This window comes from Myotis daubentonii, chromosome 14 (assembly GCF_963259705.1).
Source record: "Myotis daubentonii chromosome 14, mMyoDau2.1, whole genome shotgun sequence".
NCBI classification, from domain to species: Eukaryota; Metazoa; Chordata; class Mammalia; order Chiroptera; family Vespertilionidae; genus Myotis; species Myotis daubentonii.
Window position 1 is genome coordinate 26,299,114 of NC_081853.1, and position 14,400 is coordinate 26,313,513.

The following is a 14,400-nucleotide window of genomic DNA, read 5'->3' on the forward strand; positions in this document are numbered from 1 at the left end:
AGATGTGTTCATTTAACTGCATGTAAAACTTGTTCAAAAAACCAGTTCTCTGAGGCCCCTGGGGGAGAGAGAACAGGCACTTCTTTTCCCCACTGTTTTTTTTCTCCTCTAAAACCTTCATTTGTTTGAAGGTTTGAAGGTTTGTTTGAAGGTTTCCACTAGACCTCAGGGCCAAGTGGAAATCCCGGGCCTGGAGTTCATGGCCCTTCAAAAGCCGGCCCAGCCTACCTCTGCAGCTGACTGCTCATTTCTGTGTACCAGTGGTTCTCTAAGTTAAGTGTGCCTCACAGTCACTTGACGAACTTGTTCAAAGTACACAGATTGCTCACCTGACCCAGAGTTTCCATTCTGTAGGTCAAGGTGGGACTGGATGATTTTACTATCTCCCCAGTTGCCAGGTGCTGCTGTTGTTGCTGGCCCCAGAACCACACTTTGAGCACTGCTGCTTTTATGACTCCTCTTTTCCAGCCTCTATCTTTGTTCTGTGCCTTTGGAATCTGATTCATATCTTGCTTATCTTTCAAAGCTGCTTCAAATGCCACCTCCACCATGAGGTCATTTCCTAGGTTACTTCAGCAGTCAGTTTAAGGTCCTCTCATGTGGCCTATAGCCTCCGGAAATGTTGGGTCACAGCCTGAAGGGAGCCACCCTGGTCTCAGAATGTCTCTGAAGTCTCATATTTTAGCTTAAAAGTTAATGCATATTTTACATTATTTTCCAAAATATATCCATGCCTGATTTAATTTATTTAAAATTATGTATCTAGAGCAAGGCAGAAGCGCTTAGAAATGTGCTCTGTTTATCTTGTGGCCTCACGTATTCCTGGGCACCTACTGCACACCGTTGGTAGGATTATAAATATCCCAGCCTGAAAAGCAATGGCTTTGAAAAATTTTGCATTGTCAGGCTGTTTAGTTACTCTGAATATTCCTGTTATCGTCCCTCCAACTAAGCAGAGAGCAGAATGCGTCTCATTCCCTTTGGTTTTACCCTCACATTGACCTGGCTTTGTTTCTAACTGTGCTGAATGAATGTTCGTACTTTTTCACTCGGTTCTCAGTTTTAGGTGCAAATTGGAATGATCTGGGGAGCTTTTCAACTCTGGATGACCGGGCAGCACCCTGGACCTTAAATTAAGGACAAATCTCTGAGGGTGGGATGAGCACCTGTAGTTTTTAACACTCCCAGGTACGCATGTACAACCAGGGTTGGGAATCAGTGCCCTAGTGGATGCTGGCTTCTGGGGGCAGGAAATCACAGAGAGTCCATGCTGAAGGGGCCTTATAGGATCATCTGTCTGTGAGTCTCAAAGTTACTGTCCATCCATAGCTCCTGGGGGTGGGGGGGGGGTCATTAAAACACAGGGCTGAACCTCACCCCCAGAGTTTTTTATTTAGCAGTTGTGAGGGAGCCCAAGAATATGCATTTCTCACCAGCTCCCAGGTAATGCTGACACTGCTGGTTTGGGGACCCACTTTGAGAACCATTGGTTTAGATGAGTATTTTTCACACTGTGCTCCATGGAGACCCAGGGTTAAGGGAGCCCAAACTTTGGCCTCCATATGCCTTTGAACCAAAGCACCTCCACTTTCATGCACTCTTCTCAGGTTCTCAGTAAAATTTTATTTGAAGACAAGCATCTGTGGCTAAAAATGTCTGAGTCCCACCAGCTACTTCAAGGTGAGGGAGGAAGGCACAACAGACTTTGCAGGGTCACATAGCAATTTATTTTCCTGGAATGAATGAAAATACAAGCATTTTGGGGCTTAAACTTTGTCCCAGTATCACTCCCTCCCACTCAACCCACTAGACCAACCTCTGCTCAAGTCCTCAGGGCTCCCAAACTCCCACGCTTCTCTTAGAAATACCTTAGGACGTGGCATACAGGCTCGCTCTAAAGACCGCTCTCTGGACACTTCCTGTACACCCTATACCCCACCCCAACTCCCATACCCCACCCCTCTGTGCACTTATTCCTGTTGCTCCTACCCTCTGGAAGGTCTGTTACTACTCCATTCATGTCCATTTCAAAACTCCCTCTCCCAAGAAGCCTTCCTTGACTGCATTCCTTGCACTCACACTGGTTTCCTCCCTCATGGGGCTCCTCACCACCGAACCGGACTGTTCCACATCCAGGGTTCTGGAGTCAAACAGCCCTGGCCTCCCTTCTCACTGGCTGTGTGAGTTTGGGTAAGTGATCTTCTCTGAGGTTCAGTTTGGGGCCCATCTGGCCATCTGAGAAAATATTTACTGAGCACAAATTATGTGCAATTAAATAATGTATATAAACTGCTAAGCACACATAAGAGGTCAACACATGCTCACCGCCCCCCACTCCTCTACAGCATTTAAGACACTGGACACTGACCATTATGAGGAGCAGGAGCCACTGGGCGACAGAAGAGGGGACTGCGGTGGGGAGCACACTGATGGCACACCAATTTAGGTAGGCAAACTCAAATTACAACAGTCCTGCTACATCTGGCATTGGCCTGTCATGTTGGCAGTGAGGCCACAGCCTAATGAAACTCCTACAGAGTGATGAGGGAGGGCTTCTGAATGAATCTCCTTTTTCTCGGAGCAGTCTAAGAAGTCGGGCTCTGTCCTGGGCTCTCCTGACACCTTTCAAGTGGTCACTGCCACTGAGGAAAGCAGGGGTGCGTGAGTGGGATGCGCACAGGTTGGACCCAGAAGCCTCCTGTGCCTTTCTGCACTATGTCCTCCCCAAACCTCTCCCGGAGTACCTTCGGACCCTTTATGAAAACCTGCCAGTCCCTAGGCTCACACCTTCCAGGGCACCACCTTCCTCCTCCTCAGGGTACCTGAGAGCCCTCACCTGATTGCACATACTCCCTTGGGGAAATCTGGGCCTCTCCAGGAGCTTCAGTTAACATCTCTACATTTGATCACTTCCAGTGCACATCCCATGCCCAGCTGACCACTAGGGTAGTCTTCCCTGAGCCTCTCACACTTAACAAGACCCACAATGAACTCATCATCTTTCCCCAAGCCTAACCTGAGCCCCTCCAGCACTTGCCTTTTTAGTCAGTTAGCAAGACAGAAATCCAGGGTCAGCCTGGAGCCCTCCCTCCCTCTAATGCACCCCACAGTCCATCAATCACCAAGCACATTAGTCCTGAAACCTGCCTACAACACTCCAGTCCATTGTCACCTCTGCTGCAATCACCCTGCAGCCTCCCCAGGGCCTTCAGGGTATAAAACCCAAACGCCAAACATGCCTCATGGGGCTCTCCGTGTCCGCCCCATACCTTGCTGGCCTCAGTTCTCTCGCTCACTCACAACATTGCAGACAGGCTGAATTTCTTTCAGTTCCCAAGCACACCCTTCTCTAACTGGCCTCCAGGCCTTTGTACATCCTGATTCCTTTGCCAGATGCAAGCCTTCACCTGGCTACCTCCTCCCAGCCTTCAAATCTCAACTTAGTCATGTTTCCTCCAGGAATCCTTTTCAGACCCCAGAAGCTTAAAGCAGGTGCTTTCCCTGGACACCACAGGATTAATATGGTTTTTTTCCATGCCCATCTCTCTCATAGGCCATCAGTTTCTGGTGGGCAGGGACCTCCCCTTATCATTCCTCCATATGTACCCTGTATCCACACAGGAAATGCTCAGAAAATATTTTTGACTGAAGAGATGCTAAGACGGCTGGAAGGGTTGACCCTACCACCACTCATTCACTCATCAGATATTTACTGAGTACCATTGGTGTACTGAGCATCACAATCCACTGGGAATGTCAAGTTCTGCTCTCAAGAAGCTCCAAGCTCAGTGAGGGAGCCAGACCATAGACAAGCACCTAAAAACAGCCCCCATAACCATGAAGCAAAACAGACAAAATTGAAGGGAGCAATGGATAATTCAAAAATCATAGCAGAAAACACATTATTTTTCAAGTACACACATGGAATATTCTCCAGGATGTGCCAGGTCATAAACAATTTTCAAATTTCAAAAAATTTAAAAGGGCTGAAACCATACAAAATACATTCTCCAACCACAACAGAATTAGAAATCAGCTGCAGAAGGAAATTTGAAAAAATTCACAGATATTTGGAAATTAAACAGCATAATTTTAAATAATCCATGAGTCAAATAAGAAATCACAAGGGAAATGAGAAAGTATTTGGAACTGAATGAAAATGAAAACACAACATAACAAGCAAACAGATGCATAAATTAGATAATTTTAGGTAGTGAAAGAGGCAATGAAGAAGATAAAATGAAGCATGAGAGAGTGATAAGAGGCAGTACAGTTGCAGATCTTTGCCACACTTGCCATAGACTCATTGTGGGAGAGAGCATATCCCTGTCCCTTGCCTTTGGGCTGGCCTTGGCACTTGCTCTGGCCAGTGGGATGTGGACAGAGCAAGTTTTGAGCTGAATCTTAGAAGCCATCTGGTGTTTCTACTAGCTCTCCTGCCATCACCATGGGAAGAGCCTCCCCAGGGTACCTGCTCCTCCTTCAGCCTGGGCCCCAGAATGAACACACAAGAAGCACAGCCACTGAGCTGAACCCAGCTTTGACAAACTGACTTCCAGTTGACCTGGCTTCCTTTGCAACTAGGAGGGTGCAATGAAATGGAAGTAGAAGTCATTGAGAGAAACTTTCGGGAATTCTTTTTCAAGTGAACTAACTCATAAAGTAGCATAGCTTTTACTAACCCCCATCCCCTTCCCCCCGCCCCCACCACCTCCTTCTTCCTGCCTGGGACATGGATGTGATGGCTAGAGCTGCAGCAGCCTTATGTGCTTGTGAGGACCCATGGAAAAGATACAGCAAATAGATGGAACCTTAGTCCCTGAGACTTTGTGGAGCTTCTAAACTTGACCTGGACCTCCTACTTCTGGACCTATTTCACACGGGAGAATAGTCTCTAAATTATTTTAGCCATCATAATTGGGCTTTTATTACTAGCAGTCAAATACAAATTTTTTTTGTTAATCCTCGCCCGAGGATATTTTTTCCGTTAATATTTAGAGGGAGTGGAAAGAGAGTGGGAGGGAGGGGGAGAGGTATAGAGAGTGAGAGAGAGAGAAAAAAACATTGACATGAGAGGGACACATTGATAGGTTGCCTCCTCCACAGGCCCTGACTAGGGATCGAATCTGCAACCCAGGTACATGCCCTTGACTAAGAATTGAAACCCCTGACCCTTAGATCTATTGGCCAACACTCTAACCACTGAGTCACACAGGTCAGGACTCAAATACAATTTTTAACTGACACAGAATTATTAGGGAAGACTTCTATAGTATATTTTCAACAGTAGCCATAGAAATATCTTCTGTCTCACGTGGTCTTTATGCAATGTGAGCTTGATACTCCTGCTGAGTGGTAGAGACAACATTCCCTCCTCTTGAACTTGGGTGGACCTTTGTGACTGTCTCAGCTAATGAAAGTATGGTGGAAGTGGTGTGACATAACTCCCAAGGCTAGATCATAAAAATGCCACGCACTTCCTCCTGGCTCGCTCTTGGGACACTCACTCTTGGAACCCAGCCACCATGCTGTGAGGAAGCCCAAACCTGCCCATGCAGAGACCACATGGAGAGGTCACAAGTAAGTGTTCTGGCCAACAGCCCAGCTGAGGTCCAAGACAATAGCCAGCACAAACCAGCAGCCATGTGAGTGAAGGCACCTCTGGGTGATTCCAGACCCTAGCTATCAAGTCACCCCTGACCTTTGTTTTTAAATTAAAATTTAATTAATTTATTTTAAAATTTATTTTTCAGTTACAGTTGTCATAAAATATTATATTGGTTTCAGGTGAGTCAGCCCCAGTCTTTAAGTCTTCTCCAGACATCGTGGAGCGGAGACATGCTCCCCCCCCACCTTGCCCTGTCCAAAGTCCAGAAAATCTATGAGTATAATAAAATGGTTGTTTTATGCTATTAAGTTTTGGGGCACCTCCTTTTCTTTGAGGAGGTGACACTTGAACTGAGACCAGAGTGAGAAGGAGGAACTGGCTATGAGAAGATCACGGGTAGGACATTCCAGTGGAGGGAAAAGCAAGTGGAAAAGCCAGGAGACGTGACTTCATTTGCTCTGTGGCTGGAGCCAGTGCAGGAGAGGCAGACAGGACCAGACCACGTAGGGCCCTCTGAGGTGTAAGAACTTCTCCTGGGGCGTCAGACGGTGATAACTGCCACTGTCACCTCTCCTAGTCGGCAGACTGGCTTCTGAACAGGCCTTCGACGCCTTGGCCCAAATAAAATGTCAGCCTGACAGTTTAAGCACTTCTCAATCTGGTCCGAGCATTGTTTTGGACCCATCACCTGACCCCTGATTCCACCTCTAACCTACCCTTCCAAATGTATCCGTGTTCTAACCATATGTGATGATGCACCATTCTCCAGACATATCATGTACATTCAGGCCAGTGAGCGTTTCCACGCTGACCGCCTGCCTTCCGTGCCCTCCTCCATTAGAACCTGGCCCTGTGGGCTGATTCAAAGTCCACCCCAGTGTCCATTCTTCTGCCCACCTTCCTAGATAGGCCAAAGGAGAGCAAGTCTCTCCCTCCCTTACGCTCCTGCAGACTTATGTCATTCTCCTCCCCACATTTACCCCCAAAATAAAAGAGAGACTACTGAAGAGCAGGTTCGGGGCCTTTTTCATCTTTGGGGCTCCAAGACCTATCTCACTACCTATGGTACATCCTGTGTTGTTCCATTCAGAAGGAAGGAGTAAGTTGGATGGATGGAGAATTGAATGACTGGATGAGTAGAAGGGTGGATGGTGAGATGGATGGATGCACATATGAGTAGTGGATGAACTGAGGATGGTAAATGGCTGCATGGCTAGATGAAAGGACAGATGAGTGGGCGAAAGGCTGGCCAGATGAATGGAGGCAGATGGACAGGTGGATGAATGTGTTTTTGACTAGGTTCTTGGAAGGATAAAGTGAGTCTTTAAACCAGAAGTTAGCAAACTTTTTCTGTAAAGGGACAGATAAATACTTTAGGCTTTGTGGTCCACAGATGGTCTCAGTCATGCATTCCGTCTTCTTTGCCTTTTCCCCCCACAAACGTTTAAAACATGTAAAACCCACTCTTAATTAATAGGCTCTACAAAACAGGATCTTGACCATTACAATTCAATTTTGGATGACCAGAATTTTTAGTAATCTCTGAGTTAGCTCTATCTACTAGTACTACTTAATAAGCACAGAGCTGAATCCCAAACTCAGAAGACCAGGGGCCACCCTCATCCCCCTCTCAACAACAGCATATGGAGTCAAGGACTTTGCCTACTGGGGAGGTTTAGAAGGTGTGGTCGCCCCTCCTCATCACTGGGCAGCCTTGGGATTTCAACAACATCACGTCTCTAAGGAGAAGCTCTGAAAGAGAACCTACCGACTTAGCAATCAGCAATAGATCCAGGTTGGGGAGTGGTGTGAAACGCCCCAAAGTCTATGAGTCTTCTTCTGACTAGGGTCCCAGACTAGGACTTGGAGTCACGCTGTGGCATTTCTGCCGTTTCTATCCCCATAAGCACTGACATCATACATGTAACTCCAGACCTCAATTTCCCGCAACTAGCTTATGAGTTGTGATTTTTATGGGCTCTTTTTTTTCTCTCCTCAGGTTATTATGAATTACCAGCAGCTTCAGCAGCTTTCCAACTGGCAGGAAGCAGTGCAAACACAGATGGAAGTTTCCCAGTTAAAAACCTCTTAACAAAGTCATAAAACAAAAAAGCCCAGCCCCTCTCTGACATGCTGCCAGCTCAGAAGCAAGTGAGAGAGAAGAAAAAAACATGAGTGATCGTTGCTGCCCTTGCTAAATAGATCTTTTAGATGTAAAGGTGGGAGGAGCGTACTGTTACATCTCACACATGAGGGCTTTGGGTTTGAATAATGCACACAAAGCTCTCTTCCTGAGGGCAAAAATGAGGGGCTGAGATGGCAGACCAGAGCAATGCTCTATCTCCTCCTGGGGACCTGGGGGCCCCTGCTTTCATGGCAATGCGACCCCAAGGCAGTATCACTGACAGGGACCTCAACTGCATTCCGCAAGAGATTTGGCTTGGTGCTTTGCTTCTTCCAGAGAAGTCCCTACCCCGAGGAAATCCAAAGGCAGTTGGGAATTCAGGATTAACACGTGACGACAGTGTACTGAGAATCAGAATGACTGGCTCAGTTGCTGTGTGACCCTGGCAAGTCACTTCCTCTGAACCTCCAAATCAACACTGACAAAATGTTCAGGGTGGACATCCCCAGCTCTGACATTCTTGGAAAGACATGGCAAATAATACCAAGCAGGGCAGAATCAGATGCTAAACTACAAGGAGACTGCAAATGACTTAAAAGCCCAGAGTAGTAAGGAGCTGTCACAAGCCTGGGGTAGCTGAGCCCACCACATCCTTTCAATTTCCATATTTTTGCTGTACCCCTATTTCCTTTCCTCTAATATCACCTCCTCAGGGAAGCCTGCCTAGATTTCCCCAGGTTGTCAGTCACTCCCCTTGTGCTCCGAATAACATTGATTCACTAATCTGATCCCTTCGCTGGCCAGATTGCTCCTGGGTAAGGGCTTTGTCTGATCTGTCTTTCCATTTCCCCACTCTTGTCATGAGCAAGCGTTCAGAAATATCTGTTGACCTGAATCAGACTGCAAAGGGAAACTTTCCAGGCAATATTGTGGGTTGTGAAGGGTAGAGGTGTCTGATATCTGGGCAGTCCCCAAGTCTGGCCTCCTTTCCTTTGAGAGTCCAAAGGATTCCTTTACCACCAAGTCAGGCATAAATGCCCCAATGTTGAGATAACTTAGGAAAGCCTCATGATACCCCAACTGCTCTGTCACTATGCAAACACATCACCTTCTCTATATGGACCAAAATATATAACGCACACACACACATATATACATGCACACATACACACTTACACACAGACACACACACACACAGCAATACCTCAAAACTACTGCTGTCCTCCTTCTGCCTTCCTCAACAAGCGGAAGCTATCCTTCCAGAAATCGCACCACGTCCCCCAAGCAGCCCCCACCCGGCAGAGAGGCATGTCCACAGAAAACATGGCACCATCCACCATGAAGCATGTGGATTAAGAGACAGGCTTCCCTGAAAAGCCTCTGAGAACACATGCCTACTGCCAAGCCTCTGTTCATGGAAATCACCTCTGCCTCCTCATTGCTTTTCTTATATCACCGCCTTGTAAAAGGGCAATTTGTTTTGGCAATTAGAATGATTAACTCACCAGATGTAAGTGCTGGAGCATCTCCACGTATCTGTGGAGGGAAAGGAGGTGGAGTTTGCATTAATTCCCATCCTGTGTAAGCCAGGGAGGGGTGATGCTCTGTTAACAAGCTCAAGGCCACAGGCAGCTGCTTGGGGACTCACGCTTTTTCTGAAGACAGCAGTTCCTGTGCGATGACATGGGCTCTGGACTGTCCTTCCACCTGTGGGAGGAAACAGAACTGTCAGGAGGGGCAGCACCAATGGGGGCAGCCAGACGGAGATCTTGGATCCACAAGCATCAGGTTCACAGGAGGACCTCCATGCTGCCGAGGGCAAATTCCACAAACATCTCAGTTCATTCTCTGGAGCTCATTACCTGTGTGACCTTCAACCTTCCTGCAGCTCGGTTTCTTCATCTGTAGATGTGGATAGAAACAGCATCTAACTCAGAAGGTTGTTGAGCTAATGCTCAGCACAGTGTCTGATACATAGTAAGTGCCAATAAGTGGCCACTAACACGGCTGTGATCTTGAATAACCTGTAATTCTCTGTGTATAGGGAGCTCTCTCCTACCTTTGTTTTTACAGATGCTGTCCCCTCAGTGTCCCTTTCCCCTTCCCTGCCTGGCTAACTCCCAGTTATCCTTTAAGACTTAGCCACGGCATCTATCACCTCTTCCAAGGAGACTTTCCTGATACCCTCCCTGAACTGGTTGGTTAGCTATCCTTTCTGGGCAGTGCAATACTAAGCAGTGCCGAATCAGACGCTAAACTACAAGGAGACTGCAAATGGACACCAATTATGTCTCCCCTGGAGGACAAGGGACCATCAATTTCACCTCTGCGTGAGCGGTGCCTGGCATACCATAGATTCCTTCTTTTGACTGAAAGAATGAGTAAGTGAGAGAATTATCTACTTTGGAAGCATTAATGGTCTTGGCTGACCTCAGAAGGCAAGTCACATAACCTATCTGAGCCCCAACTTCTGCACCTGTAAGGAAGGATGGGCAGGGGTCGAGGCAGATGCCTGGGCATTCTGTCACAAGCAGGCCCCTCCTCTGTAGCTCCAAACCTGCCACATATCAGACATGGCTGGTGGCTGGGATCCAGAGAACACTCTATGGGCAGCCTGACAGAACAGATGGTGGATGCTGGGAATGTGCAAGTATGGCTGGGGTGGGGGTGGGGGGTGCAAAGTGGCCCGTGGTGGAGCAGAGGGCACTCAGGAGGGACGCCTGGATTCTGGTTCCAGTTCTACCACCACCTCCTTGTGCAACCCTGCACAAGTAACTTTCTGAGGTCAGTTCTGTTTCCCCATGTGTGAACAAAATGACCTTTAAATTCACTTCCTATGTGTTACCAGACTTGAGGAGTTACTAGTCAAGTGAACAATCTACTCTAGAAACTCACTACCTGCTGAGAGAGCAACTACTTTACAGTGTGGCAGTTATGAGCATGAACTCAGAAACTAGGCAGTTTGGGTTCAAATCCTGCCTCTGCCTTTTCCACAAATTGAACAAATCATTTAACCTCTCTATGCCTCAATTTTCCTATCTGTAAAATGGGTGCAATAATAGAATGTTATCTAACACACATGTATACTGTAAGGATTAAATGAGTCTCTCTCTCTCTCTCTCTCTCTCTCTCTCTATATATATATATATATATATATATGAATATAAATATGTGTGTGTGTGTATGTCTATAATAATAAAAGGGTAATATGCTAATTAGACCGGACATCTTCCGGATGTCATTCCGGACATCCTTCCTGACAAAGCTGGGGCTGGAGGGAAGCCAGCCTGGTCCCAGGTGCCTGCGGGCGGCCCGAGGGAAGCCAGCCTGGGTCCTGGGTACCAGAGGGAAGCCAGTACCGGCAGCTGGGGGAAGGAAGGCCTACTCTTGCATGAATTTTCCTGCATCGAGTCTCTAGTATATATATATATATATTTATAAATATATGTGTGTGTGTGTGTGTGTATATATATATATAGAGAGAGAGAGAGAGAGAGAGAAATTAATCTATAGATCTATAAATCTATCTATACATAAATATCTACCTAAAAATCTATCATCTGACAGTAGCAGCTGAGGCAGTGGAAAGCAAATGGGCTCTGGAATCAAGCACATCCAAGTTCAAATCCTGGCCCAGCACTGTTTAATTGGGTGACCTTTGGCAAACCATTACCCCTGAGCTTTAGATTTTTTCATCTGAAATACGGTGGAAAATAATCAACCTGACCTCACACTCTGGTCTTTTTGATTATGTGTTCCTGACGCAGGGCCTTTGCACTCACTGCTCTCTATGCTTGTGATGTTCTTCTCCAGATCTTCTCATTCTTACTTTCTGACTTTTTCAGGTTTCTGCTCAAAGGTCACATCCCATCCTTAGTGTGGCCATCTGTGGCCACCTGACCTGAAGAACACGCATTCTCTAAACCTAGGGTTTCTCAACCTGGGCTTTACTGACATTTTGGGCCAGCAACTTTAGTTGCAGGACTATCCTATGTATTGTAGGACTGTTAACAGCATCCATGGCTTCTACCCGCTTGATGAGAACAGCAGCCCCCAACCTCATTTATTACGATCAAAAATGTCTCTAGGCATTGCCAAATGTCCTCTGGGGGCAAAACCTCACCCCCTGTTGAGAACCACTACCCTAACCCTTTATCTTGCTGTATTTGTCTTTCTTTTTAAAAGATTTTTAAAATTAATTTTTAAAGAAAGAGGAAGGGAGAGGGAGAGAGAGAGAGAAACAATGATGTGAGAGCAAAACATCAATTGGCTGCCTCCTGCACCCCACCTCCCCATCATGGATTAAGCTGGCAATCTGGGCATGTAACCTGGCCTGGAATTGAACTGGCAACCTTTTGGTGCAAGGGACCCTGCCCAACCAACTGAGCCACACCAGCAAGGGCACTGTACTTTTCTTTATAGCAGGCACACTCCTTAATATTATCCTTACACACAAAATTCAATAAATGTTTGAACAAACTGATAAAATTAGATACACTGCCTAACACGTAGTAGGTGCTCAATAAATGAGTTCCCACCCTAGCTAATCCGTCTCTAATAGATTCTTAGTGTTTTCTGGAGACTCAGTCCCTCTGAAGCCACCCTAACAGTCCAGACCCTGGAACCACTAGTTAATCTCCCGCCTGCATCTCATTGCAGCTGTCACGGCATCCACGGAGCAGGAGGGAAACTTGTGAGGCCTGCAGAAACCTCCAGCCTCACCTGGCCTCCCGCCCTCCCACTGGCGCCGAATTGTGACTCACCGTCTGCCTTCGGCATCTGCAGGGCTAGCACGGGGCTCTGTGGACAAGAGTGGCTCACTCTTCCCAATGCGGGGGCTCCTTCAGAGTCCCACGTGTGAAAAGGATTTGTAAACAAAACCCTCTCAATGGAACATGCATTCTGCCAGGACAGGCCTCAACAGCTAAGAAAACCCTGTGGTCAAGCTTCCATAAAGGGAGTTACTCTGCAGAGTACGGACGGGAGTCAGGAGATCCGAAGCTCAGGTTCTTCCCCTACGAAATGAGGACAAGAGTCAAGATGACCTCCAACCTCCAATCTTCCAGGGGCCTGTGATTCAATTCTCATTTGTCATCCAGCATGATGCTGAGAAGGCCTGATTCAAATTCTGGGCTCCACCTCTTCTTGTACCTATGCCCTTGGACAAAAGTTATTTCTCTTCTCCAAGTTCCATTTGTAAAACATGGATGATGATGATAATACCTATTTAATAATACAATAACTAGCATTTATTGAACACTTAGTATGTACTAAGCTCTAACCTTTTTACACATATTATCTCCTCTTCTTTCTTATATTTTTTTAAGGAAAGGGATGGGGGGCTTCATTGGGACTTATGAAATGGTGATGGCATCACAACCTGAACAGTGTTAGTGATTGGAGAAGGGGGTCCAGGGGCTAGTCCTTGTTGTGGGCCCCGTGCCCAGCATACAGTAGGTGCTTGGTAAATGCGGTAGATTTAGGTGATGGATGTATTCATGGAGGAGAGTGCAGCTGTGTAGCCCTAGGTGCAGCAGTGTGTCTAGCTGTGGTCTCCATGTGTGCTGCTGGAAGTGTGTGTACCCAATTGGATGTGGGATTGTGCGTTCGTGCGTGCATGCCTTTACACATATTATCTCACTGAATCTTCCTAAAAACCTATGAGGTAGGTACTTATTATCACCATTTTACAGATGAGGAAACTAAGGCACAAGTAAGTCATACCCTTTGCCCAAAATCACTGCTAATAAGTGGCAGATCCAAGATTCAAATCGAGAGAGTGTGGCTCCAACATCCCAGCACTAAACAACGTGCCTGGCACATAGCAAGCACTCAGTGAATGGCATCTCTGTTCATTATAGATGATGGTGGGTTTTTCAAATTGGGAAATACCTATCTTTACCTGCACTGAAGAGCCAGCAGTAGGAGACTTACACTCCAGGAGTGGCCTGGGCGAGTCTCTGGGCCTCAGCTCTTCTGATTCTCACCCTCAGAGTAGTGCCTACTGTGCATGTAGGAAAGAACTATACCAAAAATCAGGGCACCCGGATCAACATCTCGGCCAGGCCATGAGCAGCTATGCCCCTCTCAGATGCCTCAGTTTCTTCTTCTGGGTGATGGGGATCCATAGTCCCACCCTCCATAAGATGATGGATGGAAGTGGTCAACCCCCACCCACACTTTGGTGTTGTCGTCATTACCATTGTTACAATCTCAAAGCTGTGGGCCGGACTTCTGGTAGGGTCGGGGCACTGGCCACTCTGCACGTCCCTTGCAGCCCTCTGCCAGACAGGCAGACTCCGGGTGGGACGTACCGGCCGTCCCGCTTTAGTGACTCTGCCAATGATGGATGTGTCTTCGCCAGCCAGACAAGAGGGAGGCCATGTGCTCAAGGCTCTCCTCAGAAGCTGCTTAAGGGCGTTGTCCAACCGGGCCATTTAATATAGATGTTTATTTAACCAGGAAATGAACTTTTGAGGTTGACGGCAGTGTCCAGGGACAGACTTCTGGGAACAGGGTTCCTCCCAGGAGCACGGGGCCTGGGGCGCCAGGGCTATCGCCTTTCTCAGGCGGACGCTGTGGGTGTTACATCAGGTGGCTGCTGGCCCCTCTGTCGGAGGCTGAAGCAGCTTATCACCTCTGTTCTCTAGGGCTGCCCAGTCCTGCA

At 47.2% G+C, this 14,400-nt stretch overlaps 1 protein-coding gene across 6 annotated transcripts in view; it reads right to left on the bottom strand.

Moving 5' to 3' along the window:
• FGD5 (FYVE, RhoGEF and PH domain containing 5) overlaps positions 1 to 14,400 on the bottom strand; it is a 115,905-nt gene that overhangs the window by 41,089 nt on the left and 60,416 nt on the right. For all 6 annotated transcript variants that reach the window (XM_059663681.1, XM_059663678.1, XM_059663676.1 and 3 more), the window contains exons 4-5: positions 9,382 to 9,440; positions 9,239 to 9,269 (exon numbers count right to left, since the gene is read on the bottom strand). In XM_059663681.1, the coding sequence (XP_059519664.1) occupies positions 9,239 to 9,269; positions 9,382 to 9,440 (90 nt within the window). The remainder of the gene's footprint in view (positions 1 to 9,238; positions 9,270 to 9,381; positions 9,441 to 14,400) is intronic.